General features: G+C 42.1%; 1 protein-coding gene across 4 annotated transcripts in view; it reads left to right on the top strand.

Moving 5' to 3' along the window:
* The window catches only part of Nars2 (asparaginyl-tRNA synthetase 2, mitochondrial), a 113,653-nt gene that overhangs the window by 16,374 nt on the left and 79,360 nt on the right, over positions 1 to 17,919 (top strand). For all 4 annotated transcript variants that reach the window (XM_052158492.1, XM_052158485.1, XM_052158509.1 and 1 more), the window contains one exon: positions 4,756 to 4,836. In XM_052158492.1, the coding sequence (XP_052014452.1) occupies positions 4,756 to 4,836 (81 nt within the window). The remainder of the gene's footprint in view (positions 1 to 4,755; positions 4,837 to 17,919) is intronic.

Below are 17,919 nucleotides of genomic sequence, written 5' to 3'. Positions count from 1 at the left end.
TTATGTTTTGGGTATTCCAGTTTTCTAGGTTAATAACCACTTATTAGTGAGTGCATACCATGATTCACCTTTTGAGTCTGGGTTACCTCACTTAGTATGATGTTCTCTAGCTCCATCCATTTGCCTAAGAATTTCATGAATTCATTGTTTCTAATGGCTGAATAGTACTCCATTGTGTAGATATACCACATTTTTTGTATCCACTCTTCTGTTGAGGGATACCTGGGTTCTTTCCAGCATCTGGCAATTATAAATAGGGCTGCTATGAACATAGTAGAGCATGTATCCTTATTACATGGTGGGGAATCCTCTGGGTATATGCCCAGGAGTGGTATAGCAGGATCTTCTGGAAGTGAGGTGCCCAGTTTTCGGAGGAACCGCCAGACTGCTTTCCAGAGTGGTTGTACCAATTTGCAACCCCACCAGCAGTGGAGGAGTGTTCCTCTTTCTCCGCACCCTCTCCAACACCTGCTGTCTCCTGAATTTATGGTCTCTGCCAGTGGTTCTCAGTCTTTCTGATGGTGTGACCCTTTAATACCATTCCTAATGTTGTGGTGACCTCCTCCAACCATAAAATTATTTTTGTTTCTACTTCATAACTGTAATTTTGCTACTGTTGTGAATTATAATGTAAATATCTGTGTTTTTTGTGAAAGGGTCATTTGACTCCCAGAGTGGTTGCCCAGCACAGGTTGAGGGCCACTGATGGAGGCAAAGCCTTCCTCATTATTCTTTCTGGCTGTGTGAGCATCCAGCCAGCAAGCAAATAACGACCGTGTTCCTGCCAATCTCTGCGGACCATTCCACTCACAACTTTGCATAGTTTATTCCGTTCTTGTACTAATCAGTTCTGTCCCTGGCACACCTGGGCAGCACTCTGGCCACCTGCTTCTCACCTGTCTGATATTCTGGCCTAGGACCTGTAGCCACTTTGTTTCTTCAGACTCATGACAGTTCCTCCTCAGCTCAGCTGACAAGGCTTCTGGGGCCCACCTTCCTTCCTCCTTCCTGAGCTGTGTCTGGAAGGTTCTCACCCTAGTAAGCCTTCTTTCTTTCTTAAAACCCACAGATCACTCACTTTGTTGCCTGATGTCTAGTATCTTGAAAATCATTGTTTCAGGATGGGGGAGGGACTCTGTGAGGAGGGAGGGGGCAGCATTTGGGATGTAAATAAATAAGAAGATCATTGTTTCATATGTTTTTCCTCCTGTTTGTTTTGGGTGTGTTCAGATAAGAGAGCAAATCCACTCTCTCTGTATTTTGGTCATATTTGTGGGAGGACAGTGCTGAGCCAGCAGATAAAGCCTGTGTTATTCTCCCTTGTCACCTCCTCTGTCTCTGCTAGTTTATAGAGGCAGTACAACACCGTGGTCTTCCCATGGGGTCATCTGAATGCATGCAGTTTCAGTCCTGTTTACTTCACCAGGATACTTCATGCTTTTTGGAAAGGTCCACTAGATCTCATTTCTGGAAGACTACCGAAGAGCGTCATAGCTTTAAGGCATGCAGTTTTGATTAAGCATCGGAAAATAAATTATAGTATGCAATTTTATTCATTAGAACGTAAAAGGACCTATTTACATGTCATCTCATAAATTAATTTTTCTACATTTTATATGACTTTTTAGTAAGTACTTGACCCAGACAAATACAAAATCTCTCTAGAGGTAAAAAACAAAGGGTGGTGGCAGCTGCGATGTGTATGTGTGTCTGTGTGTGTGTGTGTGTGTGTCTCTCTCTCTGTGTGTGTGTGTGTGTGAGAGAGAGAGAGAGAGAGAGAGAGAGAGAGAGAGAGAGAGAGAGTGAGTGTGAGTCTTGGATTGAGAAAATAGAACTGCTTTAAAACAGCTTTATATAGTTTTGGCCACTAGATGGTGCTATTGACAGTCCATTGATCCACTGACAAGAAAACTTTACCTACTTTTGTATATTTCTTTATTATTTTGAGCTTTTATAAATATGAAAACAATTTAAAATATAGAGTAAACTATAAAAATTTGAAATACAAAAAGTAGTTAAAATGAAATCTAAGTATGTGGTTGAAAGTGATTTTAGTATTGTTAATAGTTATAAAGTCAAGATACTTAAATGCTATAAATTTACCTTTAAGTTTTTTTAAAAATGTATTTGATATGTCTGTATGTTTTGCTTGCATATATATGTGTGCAGTGCATGCGTTCTAAGGCCTGTGAATGCCAGATTGGGGCTTGAGATCCCCAGGCATCAGAGTGAAGACATGATCGTGACTACCATGTGGGTGCTGTGACTCAGGTCCTCTGGAAGAACAACCATGTGCTGGCTAAACCATGTCTCCAGCTTCTCACTTTAAAGTTTTTAATTATATTAAAAAATGCAATCCTGATGTTTCATTTTGTGGTGTCTACTTGTATACATGACAATTTGAATTGTATATTTTCAAGAAGTCACTAGAACCAAAGTGTGTTGGTTCATGGCTGGTATCTCAAGTACTCAAGACACTGAGGTAGGAGGATTGCCAGATGTTATGCTTAGTAATTACCACCTCAACCAGGGCTCCATAGTAAGAATAGGTCTCTCACAAATCCACAAAAAGGCTATTGTTGCACTTATTAATAATGATTACATATTACCTAGTATTTGATATTGTTTCTTTGATTTATTACTGTAAGCTTATAAAAGATGATAAAATTTCATAAATTCCAGACCTACTAAATTTGTTAATATAGTAAAACCGGGATTTGAAAGGTATTTTAAGCTAGGATACTATAACAGTCTAAGTCATTTTTTGGTTTGAATATCAAAATTGATTTTGTGCAGACACCGGGGCTGTGGTCGTACTGCTCACTCAGTTGAGGCCGACACCAGCGCATCCCATCTCCCCTTGCGGCTCACTTTGCATCCAGGCAGTGCCTCTCTTTCACCTCCTCTTTTTCAGACTTGTTTGTGCTTTTTACTGCCCCTCCTTTGGATTTTCCCCTTTATAGCTTTGGAAATGCTGTGGACTTTGGTGAGCTTTGCCGGCGATGTTAAAACTAACAAGCTGATAGCCTCCTGGGACAGCCTGACATTAGTGATTAAAATCATGCCTGTGTTCTGTTGGTTCGGGCTTTGGGCTTCATGTCATTCACCTCACATCTGCGTGCTGCTCCACACGGCAGCGCCCAGCCCTGGCGCTGGCAGCTGTAGTTAGCCGGTGCATTTCTTCTCCCACCCTCGCTTCCTTTGGATTTTTCACTTCCTTTCTTTGTTTACTGTGCTCATGCTCAGAGTTGCCTGTACGCACATGGAATAAATGATTCATGGCCATAATTCTTGGCTCAGAAGAAATAAAATTTTTATGCAATAATCTTATTGATTGCATTTCATTGGTCCTTTCTAGTGTGCCGTGTGCGGCACCTTTCAGCACACTGCTTTCAGGTTAAGTGGGTCTTTGAATAAGTGCTGGAAGCCTTAATTTATAGCTTGGATGTTTAACCAGTCCATATCCATGTAAGTTGTTGGTTAAATGATTTCTTTTGTGGTCAGAACTCTTGAATTCAGAGAGGGTCATACTTCCCTCTGATTATGCCTAAAGATGTTTTTACGTTCTACTAGTGATAGGCAGGACCTGGCAGGGATGCAGACGCATGGATTTATTGTATTGATTTCAAGGCTGAGATTGTGCACTAAGTAGGTAGCGCTCTGCCTGTGCACTGTAAGTCTCTTAGCTCTCCGCACTCCCATCCTGCCACAGCCATTCTGAAGGTAACCTTTTGCCTACATGCATAGTCAAAATGAGAGAAGCATAACCTTGAAGTTGATGGGTTATTTCAGTCCTGCTAGCGACAGCTTTTGTGGTTCACTAATGGAAATAGCTGCAGACTTCTGATGGGAAGGACTGCACTCGGGCGCCTCGGTGACGGATGGGCTTGCTCCCCTCAGAATGTTCTTCAGGCCGCGGAAGTATGCTCACTGCCTATGTCATATGCAGTGTGCATTGTACCATCGATTGAATGACAGAGCTTGCTAGATTCTTCCTCCCTCTTCCTGTTTACTTCTTTGGTCCCTAGTTTTCAGCCATTATTTTCTCCTTTTGGATGGTTTATTACTGCTGAGGTTTCATTTCAAGATAACTTCATGTCATTCATTTTGCATTCAGTTAGCAGTGTGGGCAATGTCGTTCCACAATAGCCTTGGGTGAAAGTGTGTTCCTTAGATCATCTTTATTATATCAGGAGTAAGCAGAAGTGTGTGTGTGTATGTGTGTGTGTGTGTGTGTGTGTGTGTGTGTGTGTGTGTGTGTGTGTGTGAGAGAGAGAGAGAGAGAGAGAGAGCACGTTGAAGAGCTTGAGTTCCATCGTCCTATCATCCCTGGCCTAGCTGCTGACTAGTTATCTCTCTGGGCTAGGGATTGCCTAGCTTTGATGAAGTAGTTAGACAAGGCACATCTAAGTCTGTTACATACATGAATTTTTTGTATGCTTCTAAGCATAATTAAACATTCAACTCTCCAAGTGTGATAATATATGCCTATAATCCCAGCACAAGAGGCTGAGAGAGAGGAGGATCAAGAATTCAAGGCCAGCCGTTGCTATTCCATAGCAAACCCCTTTCAAACACCCATAAGCAAACAAACAGAAACCCCACCTCCCCGATCTTTGGACAGGTTATATTTGGAGGGTTGTGGAGAGCTACATGATGGCAAGATGCTGGTGCCATTTTAACAGTGAAGCGTAGCATTTGTTCTTGGGATTCTTTCCCATACAGAATTACTGAGGAGTTCTCCTTCTCTTCCAGGACAATGGCTTTGTGCACATTCATACCCCAGTACTCACATCCAACGACTGTGAGGGGGCCGGAGAGCTTTTCCAAGTGGAGGTAAGCTGTATTCCCCTCTTACTGCTACTTAATATTTTCCTTTAAAGATTTACTTTAAATTTAATAATGGTTGTATGGACTGCAGATCATGACTAGCACCTGAAGTTGTCGGTAGTAATCCTTAAACAACGTTCACACTGCTCTGATCTCCTGCTATTCCACTGTAGCTGGAACGGATGGATTTTAAACTTAGCACTCTGTTTGCTTTTTTATAGAGTATATGTCAATGAAATCAGGAAGGGAGGCCTATTTAGAGTCAGGAAGGGGACCAGTGGAGCAGGAGAATGGTAGGGAGAAGATTGTAAATAAGAACAAAACATTACAATATGTACATATCTATAGAATGTCACAATGAAGACCATTTCTTTGTATGCCAGTCCCCCCCACCCCCGCACTCCCCAAAAATGAAAAAGACTAAAATCAAAGTAGATAAAAAATAAAAGAGTATAAAAGTATGCACATAAAGAATTTTCCAAAATTGTAAAGTAATAAATTTTTTTATAAGAAATGATTCCTCTCCTAAAATAGGTTTTTTTCTCTGTTCAACTTTATTTTAGTTTTGAGCATGTTTTCCCAACATGTCCCCCACCCTCTGCTCTCTGGTTTGTCCCCTTTGCCCCCCTACACAGTTTTGCTTCTGCTTTCAGATCACATATACATATGCGTTTTATGTACTTACATAAAATCTAGAAACCAATAATGAGATAAAATGTGATATTTGTCTTTCTAAGGTAGACTTAATGTCATAGCCCTGCCTGTATCTATTTTTCTGCAGATAGCATCTTGTTCTTTATGACTGAGAAAATTTCCATTGTGTAGTCAGGGAAATTAGCTCCTTTGGTAGAATACTTGCCAGAGCCTTGGGTTCAAATCCTACTATCTCATGATCAGGGTGCAGCAGTGAATATTTGTAATACCACACTCAAGAGATGGAAGCGATGGGATCAGAAGTTCCTGTTTCAGTTTGTTTCCTTTCTGTCATCTCTAGTTCCTATATGAAGGCGTGGGTAGTTGGTAAGGCTTAGGGACTATCTCAGAAGTTGTTTCCAGGGCTTTCGCTTGTCAATTAGCACACATTTGATACCATCTCTGTTCAGGATGTCGTGTTAAGTGTTGCACAGGATGTGATGCTGCAGTTGAGGCTCTGGTCGGTAAGTTAGGACGTGATAAAGGTGGAGTCGTGCTTTTTATCATCCCTGATATCCATCTTAAACTGTACCTCTTTCCTGGTCCGTCACAGTGACTTCCCAGCTGAATTCAAAGCTATGTTTCATCTTGACAGTTCTGGAGCATCTGTGGATGGACCCCAGTTAAGGATGGAGCAGTCTGGGATTTTTTAAGCTGCAAAAAGTGATAAGCATTCAGCAGTAATAGAACTCTGGTTTTGCTGTGCTGGGAATTAAACCTAAAGCCCTAAACATGCCAAACCCTCTACCACTGAACCCTCAGCCCAGAAACCATATTCTGAAATTTAATCTTCCTTTAGGCTAATAATATGTGGTAGGAATATTTTTTTCTTGATTTTGGGCAGTAGCAGCAAGTCACAGCTACCAGTCAGTTCTGTGATACTTGTTACACCAACTCCACAGTGTGGTATGTTGCTAAGTCATAATATTCAATGGGGTAGATATATTAAATGTATTTTCTCAATATTTAATACTTCCAATTAATAAGGGACTTATCAGGATGCAATTCCATTGTAAGTCTGGACTCCACCTTTATCACGTCCTAACTTACCGACCAGAGCCTCAACTGCAGCATCACATCCTGTGCAACACTTAACACGACATCCTGAACAGAGATGGTATCAAATGTGTGCTAATTGACAAGCGAAAGCCCTGGAAACAACTTCTGAGATAGTCCCTAAAAAAAAAAAGATATAAAAGAGATGGCATAAATTAGAGGCAATGGGCAGAGAATGAGATAAAACTATGTACAGTTGAGATGCCATTGTTACCAATTATAGGTGATAGGGATCGCAAGCAAAATTACGTCAGTGATGATTAAGTAGATAGAAAAAGCTTGAGGGCCTGAAGAGATGGCTCCTCAGTTAAGAGCCGGTAGTCATCTTGCAGAAGACCCGGATTTAGTTCCAGTACCCACATGGCAGCTCACAACTTCCTGTAACTCCAGCTTCAACTTCTGGCCTTTAGGGTTGTCTGCATGTTTGTGGTATACATAGTCTTCTCACACACACATACATACATGAAAAATAAACAATTCTTAAAGTTCTTAAGTGAACATGTGAATTGACTGTGCTTTGGAGAAGGTGTTCCAGGGAAAGAAAGCTTAGAGAATGGAGTTTCCTGGGGGCTTTTATCGGGCTCCAAGTAAACACAGAGCGCTGCCTGTGGATGGATTATAGAGGATAAAGATGGATGGCGTTAGGAAGGAGGAGAACAGGAGTTTTATTGTGTGTCTGGTTTTAAAAGAATGTTTTGTTGTGACTAGGAAGGTAGCTCAGTTGGGAGAACTGAGTGTTCAGCACACACAGAGCACTGGGCTCAGTCCAGGCGGACGCAGAAGGACCAGAGTTTAGAGTCATCCTCACTATATCCTGAGGGTGTCCTGAGGGGCGTGAGATGAGACCTGTCTGTAAAACAGTGAGAGTGCTTTCTGAGACATGCTTCACATACCATTAAATTACTCAAAGATACAGCCCCGGGGTTTTTAGCCTCTTGGCTTTTGGTGTGTTGGAGTTTTCCAGTCAGTTGCCATGTTTTAGGACGAGAACGTTTTCATCACCTCAGAACAAACCCGGACCTCACTAGCAGCTTTTCCCCACTTTGTAACTCCCACTAATCTACTTTACATGGATTTGCTTCTCCTGGAGTATTTGATCTGTTGTAGTCTTCGAGGCTCTCCGGTGCTGTGGTGCATGCGTATCAGTACTTCCGTATTTATATCCAGTCCGTATTCTAGTGTGCAGGTGCCTACGTGGTGTGTATCCACCCATCATCTAATGAACATTTGTGTTGTTTTCTACTTGGGGAGTGTATGAATACTGCTAAGAAAAGGTTAGTGCAACTTTTTTTGGTATTTCATATCTAATAAAAGCCCCAGGAAATTCAATTCTCTAAGATTTGGTAACTTTCCAACATTTCAAAACCTGTCACAGTATTTTCCGAGGTGGCCATCAGCACCCTAAGGGGGCTCCAGTTTCGTTGTATCCTTACCTACATGTGTTATTTTCAGTCTCTTTGATTATAGCTCTCCTTGTGTGTGGCATAGTATCTTGTTCTGGCTTTAATTTCATTATCGTAATTACTAAGAAGAGTGAGTATCTTTTCCCACCTGTATTGAATATGTGTATATCTAAGGCCTTTGACCTTTTTGGAATTGTGTTGTTTGTTCTTTTGTTGTAGGGATTCTTTTACATATTCTAGAGATGTGAGATTGTTTACCACCACCGTCACTCCCCTATTACTCCTGCCCAGCAGTGTGAAGACTGTGTTGTCAGGAGCGCAGCCTTGAACATGTCCACAATACACACACCGTGCACTTACTAACTTGGGCAGGCTTTCTTTGGTTGTCTCTTCCCCTGACCACAAGCTCCTTGCTTTAGAATTTTCAGCAAAGTCATAGGCCATAAATTGCATCATAAGATGATTTGATCAAATACAGGCTCTTATATGGGGATCATTCTCATGGTCAGCATGCAAATTTGTTCTGACCTCAGGAGAACTGTTCTCAGCAAGCTTTCCCTGTTTCTCTCCAGCACTCTAATCTACAGTTTAGCTTGTCCTCCGTGAATCTGCCAGTCTCCCTTGCTTATTGCTGCATTATTGCTGCAGTCACTTCCCTTCTGGAAAGCACTCTTCTGCGTGACCTTTCCCACACACCACTGCAAGTCATGACCTTTAGTACAGATTTGGACTGATGTTCTATGGCCTGTGCCTCTGCAGAGACAAGATCTTGGAGCCAGGGTTCTAGTGCTCCAGGCAAATATATTGATGACTCTGAATAACTTCCTTGTTTAGAAACTGAGTGCTGAGGGGAACAGTAGCTCCAGGCCTCCTGGGTATGCCTCTTCTGGCCTGGAGTTCATGAACTGGACCTATGGGGCAAACAGGCATGTATCAGTCTAGGTCAGTGGCTCTCAACCTGTGGGTTTGCATCTCCTGCATATCATATAGTTATACTGTGACTTATAACAGTAGCAAATTTACAGTTATAACAAAATTATTTTATGGGTGTGGGCACACCACAATATTAGGAACTATATTAAAGGGTCTCAATGTTGGGAAGGTTGAGAACAGTGGTCCACGTAGAGTTTGTGTCATACTAAGCTGTGAGGAAGGGTAAACAGGAGTGATCTCTGATGCAAACACTATAGGCTCCTTCATGTATAATAATTTTTGGTGGATTGTTTTAACTAGATTTTTCTTTGTTTGCTGTGCACTCTTAGAACTGGTTCCAGAGACCTTAATGGTGGTTTTCTTTTGTTTTTTTAATAACTTTCACCAGTTTTGCTGAGGAATAGGTTAGAAGAGTGGCTCACAATCATTCAGGAAATAAGGGGAAGCAAAAGGCTATTCACTTCCCTCGATATTGACCTCAGGTTTCTCACTTACAGAGTGGGAATGATGTCATGGTTAAAATTTATAAGAATTAACTGAATGGCACACAGGAAAACTTAATCAAAAAGTACCATAGACATGCTGACAGTAGCATTTTCCTTTCCCAACTGTTGCGCTTTCTAAAATAAAAAGATGTAACTTTAATTTTTTCAAACTTTATTTTTAATGATTGTTCTAAAATGCTTTAACCTCCCTTGTAGCCCACCACCTACCAGCGTTAGGGGGAAAGAAAGGTGCGAGTGGACTTGCTTAGACAGGTGGTTTGGAGCAACTCCCGTCTGTGTTGTCTGGAGATTGTCAGCTCAGTTCATAGGTCAGCAGCGGCAGCTCGATCCACTTGCAAACACTTCACGGAGACACCAGCAGTTCAGGTCAGTAGAGGTGGGATAGCAAACACGAATCAGCAGTGGTGGCACTACCTTGCAGAGACAGCCAGGCCTCAGCCTCGGTGCCGATCAGCAGGAGGGGCCTGAGAAATTCTCTGCTATGCGTCTCAGGGAAGCGAAGATCAGCAAAGACAGGAGACCCACAGCCTTGCCCAGCCAGCTCTATAAGCAAGCCAACCCCAGCCTCTGTCTCTGTCCCTTGAGTCTATTTATGCTCCCTCCAAACCTCACCTAACTTCCATGGGCCTCGCCTCAGCACTCACACGCATCTCAGCTGACTGTACCTGCCAATCAGCCTCAGTCCACAAAAGTAGCAAAAACTACAGCACACCACAAGAAGGTTTTTTTTGATGCATTTCTCTCTATGGAGTTCCAGCAAATGCTGCTCAACTATGCAATGTAACATGAACAATACATACATGTTGTTAGCGGAAGAATCCTTCATCACGTCCTTTCACGTGCTTGCTTTGGCGGAACATCCTTTCTCCTGTGTCTGCTTCAGTGAAATGTTCCTTCACGAGTCTGCCTTAGTGTTTCACCTGTGTCCACTTCCGGAATACTTCTTCACATCCCCAGCAAAACACCATTTAACACAACTGACTTTCCAAAGAACCTTAAAGTTTCCACTTCAAAAAGACAGTGTTGGACATTGGGAATATTGCTGGTTATAGCATCTTATGACTATATTTTTATGCCCCATCTCAGTTGGGCTATGCGTGACTATTTTTTTAAATTTGTATATATGGATATTTTGCCTGCATGTACCTTAGCCTGCACCGCTTGCTTGCCTGGTGCTTGAGGCGGAAATTAGATCTCCTGAATTGGAGTAACAGATGGACATTGGGAAATGACATCATCTACAAAGCTCATAATTGAGAACTACACAGTGGGATGACAAAGATGATGATTATAATGACACTGAATATTTTTTAACTTTTTATTGTTTCTTTATGAGTTTCACATCATGTACCCCATCCCACTCATCTTTCCATCTCCTCATATCTAGCCCCTGCCCTTGCAACTTGCCCCCCATAAAAAACACAAACAAGAAAGCAAAACAAAGCATAGAAAACATCTCATCGTAGAAGCTTTAGTGTGTCATAGTGTGTCCTACGTTATACCCCTCTGTCCACACATCTGCGCTTGCGAGTGTTTATTGCAGTGAGTCATTGGTCTGGTCTGAGGGCTCTGGCTTCTGTGATACCATCAGTATTGGATCCTCACCAGGACTCCTCTGGGTTATCCTGTTGCCTGTGTCATGGAAATCCTACAGCTTTGGGTCAATAGAACCAACCCTTTCATGTACTTCAACAGCTCACAGATGATGTAGATTTGGGGTGCAACAACTCAAAGCCCTAGATCCGGGCCTGGGTGGTAGCCCACCAGGTCTCCCTTACCCACACCTCCAGGGTGAGCTTGATACCGAGTATTTCTTGTATGCTAACCTAGAGGGATTCTGTACCCATACAGGAATAAACATGTCTTATTTATATATATTAGTACCCAAATAATACTGTTTTCAATGTACTATATTACTTTCTTCATTTATGAGTAGTTCACACTGCTCTTTATGAGAATCTGCCTTGTTCCTTTAAGGCTGCTTGCTATCCAGAGCATCACCACATGTGCTTTAACTCATTCAGTTATTCTTTACTGGTGGAAGTGTAATTATTTCCACTCTTTTACTGTTATCAGTAAAGTTTCATTGAATACTACTATGTTCTAATTATTTTGCATACATGAATATAGTTATAGCACTGTATTACCTTTATGTTGCTGCTATAAAATACCTTTACAAAAAGCAGTAGAGATGAGAGGGTTTGGTTTAGCTTACATTCCCAGAGGGATGGAACCCATCATGATAGGTGAGGCATGGCGTGGTAGCCAGGAGCTGGGTGCTCATGTTTCTATCCACACACAGGAGGCAAAGTGGGGATAAGATGGGGTGAGGCTGTGAACCTTCAAAGCCCATCCCAGGGGTGTACCTCCTCCAGCAAGACTATACCTCCTAAAGGTTCCATGACCTCCCCAAAGAGCACTAAAAACTGCGGACGAAGTGTCTACATAAGCTTGTGGGAGACTACTCTTATTTAAATCACTGCACACTGTTATAGTAATTGCATGTGGGGAATATTATATATATTATATATATATATATATACATATACATATATATATATATGTATATATATATATATATATATATATATATATTATGTTTTGATTGACAGTTCACCGTTATTTCTGCTAGTGATAATTGTGGGGGAGTTGTTTTGGGTTTAGATTTTAACAAATCAGCTGTTAGAGAATAGAACTAACTTCTAATTTTTTAAAAATTTAATTTTTAAAAAAATTTAAGAATCTATGTTTTAGTCTAAGTTTTAAGAACTTTGAAAAACCTAATTTTAATAAAAGAAAGAAATGTCAGATAAAGAGAAGTGGGTTTGTTAGCACACTGGTCAGAGTGTGAAGCCCACTGTGAGGTTCCACAGCTTCAGCCTGTTTGTTGTTTATTAACATTGTTTTCCACCTTTAAAAAAAGACTTTATTTTTATTCAACCCCACGTCCCCAAGCCTCACCATCTGATCTTAAGAGTAACAGGCACTTTTGTCATGTTCTTTCTCAGACACTCAGCAGGAAAGCAGACGGTTTACAGTCTGAACTCTTAACTTCCTCTCCTGTACAGTTGCCAGGACGAACCCTCTCTCAGGACTGAGCATGGGTGTTCTTGTTAGTGGGTGTTCTGGAATGCAGATCGACCCTCATTCTGAGGACGATTATTTTTGCTTTAGAAGTTCAGTGTGTACCAAGATACACATTTGCAGCAGCTGGAAAGCAGGAGCCTGGACTTAGCGGGAGTGGCGAGGCAGTGGAGTCTCGCTAACGGCGTGCTCGGCGAGGTAAAGGCAGTCCGTGCCGCTTGCGTCCCCTTGGTTTTCATTTCATTCTACGGTGCCTGTTAAGAACTCTCAGGACAATTCCTGTAGCACTTCTCACAGCCTGTTTGAGCACAGATTGATAGGAATCTTTTATGTTCCCTATTCCCAAACTGGAAATCCTTGGAACTGCATATGCATAGCAAGGTTTGTCCTTTTTTTTTTTTTCTTTCTTTCTTTCTTTTTTTCCCCCTATTTTTAAGACAGGGTTTCCTCTGTGTAGCCCTGGCTGTCCTGGAACTTACTCTGTAGACTAGGCTGGTGTTGAGTGTGAAATCCGCCTGCCTCTGCCTCCTAAGTGCTGGGATTAAAGGCATGCACCACCACTGCCGCTGTCCTTCCTTAGATGCTCAAAATTCAGGAGATGGCTCACTTGGTAAATTGCTTGCTGCAGAACTGTAAGGACCCCAGTTCAGATCCTCAGCACCCATGTAAAAAATTGATACCTGTAACCCCAGTGATGGAGGCAGGGGATCCTGAGGGCCCCTGGACATCCAGCCTAGGCAAAACAGTGAGCTCCGGGTTCAGAGAGACACCCTAACTCAGAAAATAAGGCGTGGAGGTGACTGAGGAGGACATCTGCTGTCAGCCTCTGGCTCCCACACATGCACAAGCACACGCATACACAGGCATATAAGTTCACCAATGCACACACAGGCACATAAGTTTACCACACAGGTGGACTTTGGAATGATGTTTATAGAATCATTCTGAGCCTGGCAGTGGTGGCGCACATCTTTAATCCCACACTTTAATCCCACAGATTAATTCTTTAATCTCCTGGCAGAGGCAGAGGCAGAGGCAGAGGCAGACCGATCTCTGAGTTTAAGGCAAGCCTGATCTATGAGTTCCAGGACAGTTGGGACTACACAGAGGAACCCCATCTAAAGGAAAACAAAACAAAAAATTCTGAATACTGTCGCCTTTATTGTAGCTCAGTGGAAAAAAAGCACTATAGTAACAACATGAAACATAAGTACTAGTAACTTCTGGAGTCTGAGAACCCAGATCCTAGTACTGATCTTACCCCAAATAGCCTGTGTATGACATTTGACCTAACATGTAATGTTTCCATTTTAAGGATTGGTATCTAAGTCGTATATAGCTCAGGCCCTTTTGAATCTTTATTATGTCTGTATCATGAAGATTAGATCTAGCCTTCTTGGAATCTCTCAATTGAGATTAACCCGCCCCCCACTAGGGTGTGGAGCATGAACATGGGTGCCGTTCTACCTTCATGATCTTGAAGAGAAGTTACAGATTGGGGTAACCAGGCAGCAGCAGGCTGCTTTGACGACAGACCTTTCAGGCTTCTGTGGCACTGCTGCTGCTGTGCTCATTTGATTCTCAACTTTTCCATTCTGGGATTATGAGGAAACAGCAGTGAGGGCGCGGGGGACAGAGTAAAGGACAGGAAAAGCAAAGGGACTGAGTAGCCCGTGAGTGCTAGGGTGGCTGTGGAGGTTAAGTAAACTTCCCATCTCAGGACTGCGGTCCTTTCCAGTGTTAGTTCCCTGCCGCTGGCTTCTCCTCTCTGCACGTTACACGGAGACAGCTGGCTTGGGTGGGTTTTTCTACTTCATCCCTTTGAGACTGAAACTACTCAGCTATATTTGTTCTGCTGTGAGAACAGATAACTGGGAGGCAATTTGTTTAATATTTTCTTGGAAATCCTTAAAGAAGCAAAGGGTTTTTATACCTTGATTTAAAAAAAAAAAAAAAAAGGTCACTGGTTCTATGCATCTTAAAATGTTTGGTGATTCTTAGTTTTCTGTTTCCTTTAACACCATTTTTTAGCTTCTAATGGCAGAATAACCTAAGAAAGTTGTGTTGCTCTGATAACTTTCATATGACCAGGACGAGGTTGGTTGGCTCATAGAATAGCATGGGAAGATTTTAATTTCATTTGTTACACTAGTTTCATATATATTTGCATATAGGTCTTGTCTAAATAAAATCTTACACTGAGATTTGATCTATAAAGGAGATAAAAAGTGGTGAGTATTAACGAGGTAGCTTGTGTCTGAATTGTGTGGTGATCAGTCAGGAGTGAATGACAAGAGGGACTGGGGAGATTGTGGAGAAGGTCTCCTTATAGAATATTTGAACTTACTGCAGGACTAACTCTTTCTACAAATTGATAATATTTTTTCCTAAGAAACATTATCATAGTCCAGTGGTAGAAAGGTCTTGAGACCTCTGTGACAGTGTGGCTTCTGGGTCCCTCCTGAAAAGACCTGCCTGACTGAGACTCTTCTGGAGCCTGTCTTTCTTGAAATACACTTGTGGCTTGCTGGTGTCTTTGGTTTCTTGTTCTGGCTTTTGATTTTATTAGAGATTTCCATGTAAGAAAATAGATCATGAGTATTTCTCCCCACTAATAAAGACTTTCCATTGTTGGGGTCCATGTTTGGAGGGGTGTCTGTATGTCTGTGTGTCTGTGTGTCGCTGGGGCCAGGCTTTGAAGTTTGAAAAGCCCAGAGCATTCCTAGTTAGCACCCCCAATTGCATACTTGCATGTCTCCCCTCCCCCCCCCCCCACACACACTTGCTGCCGGTCTGATGTAAATCTCAGATACTGTTCCAGTGCCATTCCTCCTGCCCTGCTCCCTGACATGATGGCTGTGGACTCTAACCCTCTGAATCACTGAGCCCTAAATTCAGTGCTTTCTTCTGTAAGTTGCCTTGGTCCATGGAGTCTTAGCACAGCAATAAGACAAGTCTCTTGTAGTTCAAGCTATCTTATTGCCCACTCTGTAGCCAAGATTGACCTTCCACTCCTATTTCTTAACTTCCTTAGCTGGGATTGTGGGCATGAACTGCCATGCCCAGCCCGTTACAGCCTCAGGGGACTATGATTGCACATGCAGTCTTTTGTTCACTAAAACATAATTGTGAGGTACATGACTTAGTTGAAACAGTTAATAGGACACCTTTTTAGACTGCCTTCTTTTAAGTATAGAACTCATTCAGAGTCCGTCCATCTCCCTCCTGGGATTGACAGCTCATTTCTTTTACTGAATCCCTCTGTATTCCATCTTCTGAGTGTGCGGCAGCTTATTTACCTTCTCACAGATGTCTAAGTGGCTTTTGGCAGCTATGAATAATACAGCTGTAAACATCCCTATACAGTTTTCTCTTTCATACAGACATGATATTCCAGCCCTTGTGGATAAAGTACAAAGGGATGCAATCACTGACTCATGGTGGGGGTGCTTGTTTTGCAAGAAACTAAGTGTGTTCCAAAGTAGCTGCACAGTGTGGCCTTCCATCACAGCGTGGGAGCCTGCTGCCTCCATCCGCCCCAGCAGCCAGTGTTGTCAGCCTTCTGTGTTTGGACCTTTGTCCTAGGTGTGCGATGATCTTGATGGGCTCCTTTGGGTGCTTGGCCAGTATCCTGGTGGGAGCCATTTTCTGTCGACCACATGACTCATCCACTCCCACCCTCAGCTACTAAAACGAGCAGCAGTTAGTGTTTTCAGCAGTCTGCGACCCAGAATTCCTTAGTATACCTGAGTAAGCAAGAGTTTGGGGAAAGTTTTAAGTTCCTTTGAGACAACATACCATTAGTAATGAGTGACAAAAGATGGACTTCACAGGATCTAGACATGCTACTTAAGGGACTTTTGTCTGTTTTTTAAATATTCATTATATGTGTGCCTGTGCTTGAATCAATTCTGTCCTCCATTTGTTAATATGCAAAAGTATCTATAATTGAGGTGGTGCACGAGTTTAGTTCTCAGTGGCAAGAACATGAAGGAAAATCCCCATGAGAAATACAGTGATTAAAAACGCTTGAGTAAGTAAACATTAAAACACAGTGTAAAATTCCTAAATGAAAAGGAATTTTGTGGTGGGGGTTGTGGAAATGGTCAGGCACTGAGAACACTTTAAGCTCTTACAGAGGACTCAGATTCAGTTCTCAGCACCATATAACAGCTCACAATCTATAATTCCAGTTTCAGGAGGCTCAATCCCTTCTCTGGTCTCCCAGGGCACCAGGCACGCACACAGCATACATATATGCATGCAGGCAAACGATATGACCTGGGAACCTAGGCTAAAACCAAATACTACTGGTCTAAAACGAAAAAGTAGCAATTAAATGACTTAGATGACTCCTAATGACATTTTCATATCTGCTGTACTCATAGGTCAGTGATTTGCTCAGCCACAATTAGAAAAACTTCCCTCTGCGGTAGACAGGAGCAAATCAGAGACCCACATCTAGATACTATACAGAAAACAGGAAACCTTGAAGCACTCAGCCCTGAATGGAATATCTCCATCAAATCCCTCCTCAGAGTACTCTGAAGAAGAGGAGGCGGAAAGGGCGAAAGAGCCAGAGGGAGTGGAGGACACAAGAAAACCAGGCCCTCTGAATCAACATGATCAACGCTCATAAAGACTGAGGCAGCGTGTGGAAGGCCTCCACAGGTCTGCACCAGTTTCTCTGCATTCATATTATGGCATTGGTTCTCAACCTGTGGGCCAGATGACCCTTTCCCTAGGGTCACATATCAGATATCCTATATGTCAGATATTTGCATTACAATTCATAAGAGTAGCAAAATTACAGTTATGAAGTAGTAATAAAAATAAGTTTATTCTTGGAGGTCACTATAACATGAACTATTTTAAAGGGTCTCAGCATTACACAGAGAACCAGTGTATTATGGCTTCCAGTTTAGGGTTTATATGGAATGTGTGTGTGCTAATAAGTGGGTCTCTGTTCTATTTGTTTGTTTGGTCCAATTTCAATTTGTTAATTTTTGTTTTATTTTACTCTATTTTATTATTAACCTTTAGAAACCTGTTTGTTTTCTGATGAAGGGTAAAAAGAGAGTAGAACTGGGTGGGAGAGGAGAGGGGAGGAGGGAACTGGGAGGAGTAGAGGGATGGGAAGCCATAATCAGGGTAGACTGTGTGAGGAAAACTAGTGTCCATAAAAGAGAAAACAATAAAGAGGTTGCGTGTGGAGGTCATAGGTCAGCCTGGGGATAGAAGTCATCAGGCTCGGTAGCAGGCATTTTACCCAGTGAGCCATCTGCATTGTCTACGTATGTTCTTAATTTTAGCAAGTTCTGTAGAATTAGCAGTAAGTTTATGCCATGCCAGCATTTCCTACTGGTTTCTGTTTCTTTTGAAATCATTTTCTATTGCTTTATAGCAAATTATAA

This window comes from Apodemus sylvaticus, chromosome 1 (assembly GCF_947179515.1).
Source record: "Apodemus sylvaticus chromosome 1, mApoSyl1.1, whole genome shotgun sequence".
NCBI lineage: Eukaryota > Metazoa > Chordata > Mammalia > Rodentia > Muridae > Apodemus > Apodemus sylvaticus.
The sequence above is the reverse complement of the archived record's forward strand: the minus strand, read 5'-3'. Positions and strand labels throughout refer to the sequence as shown.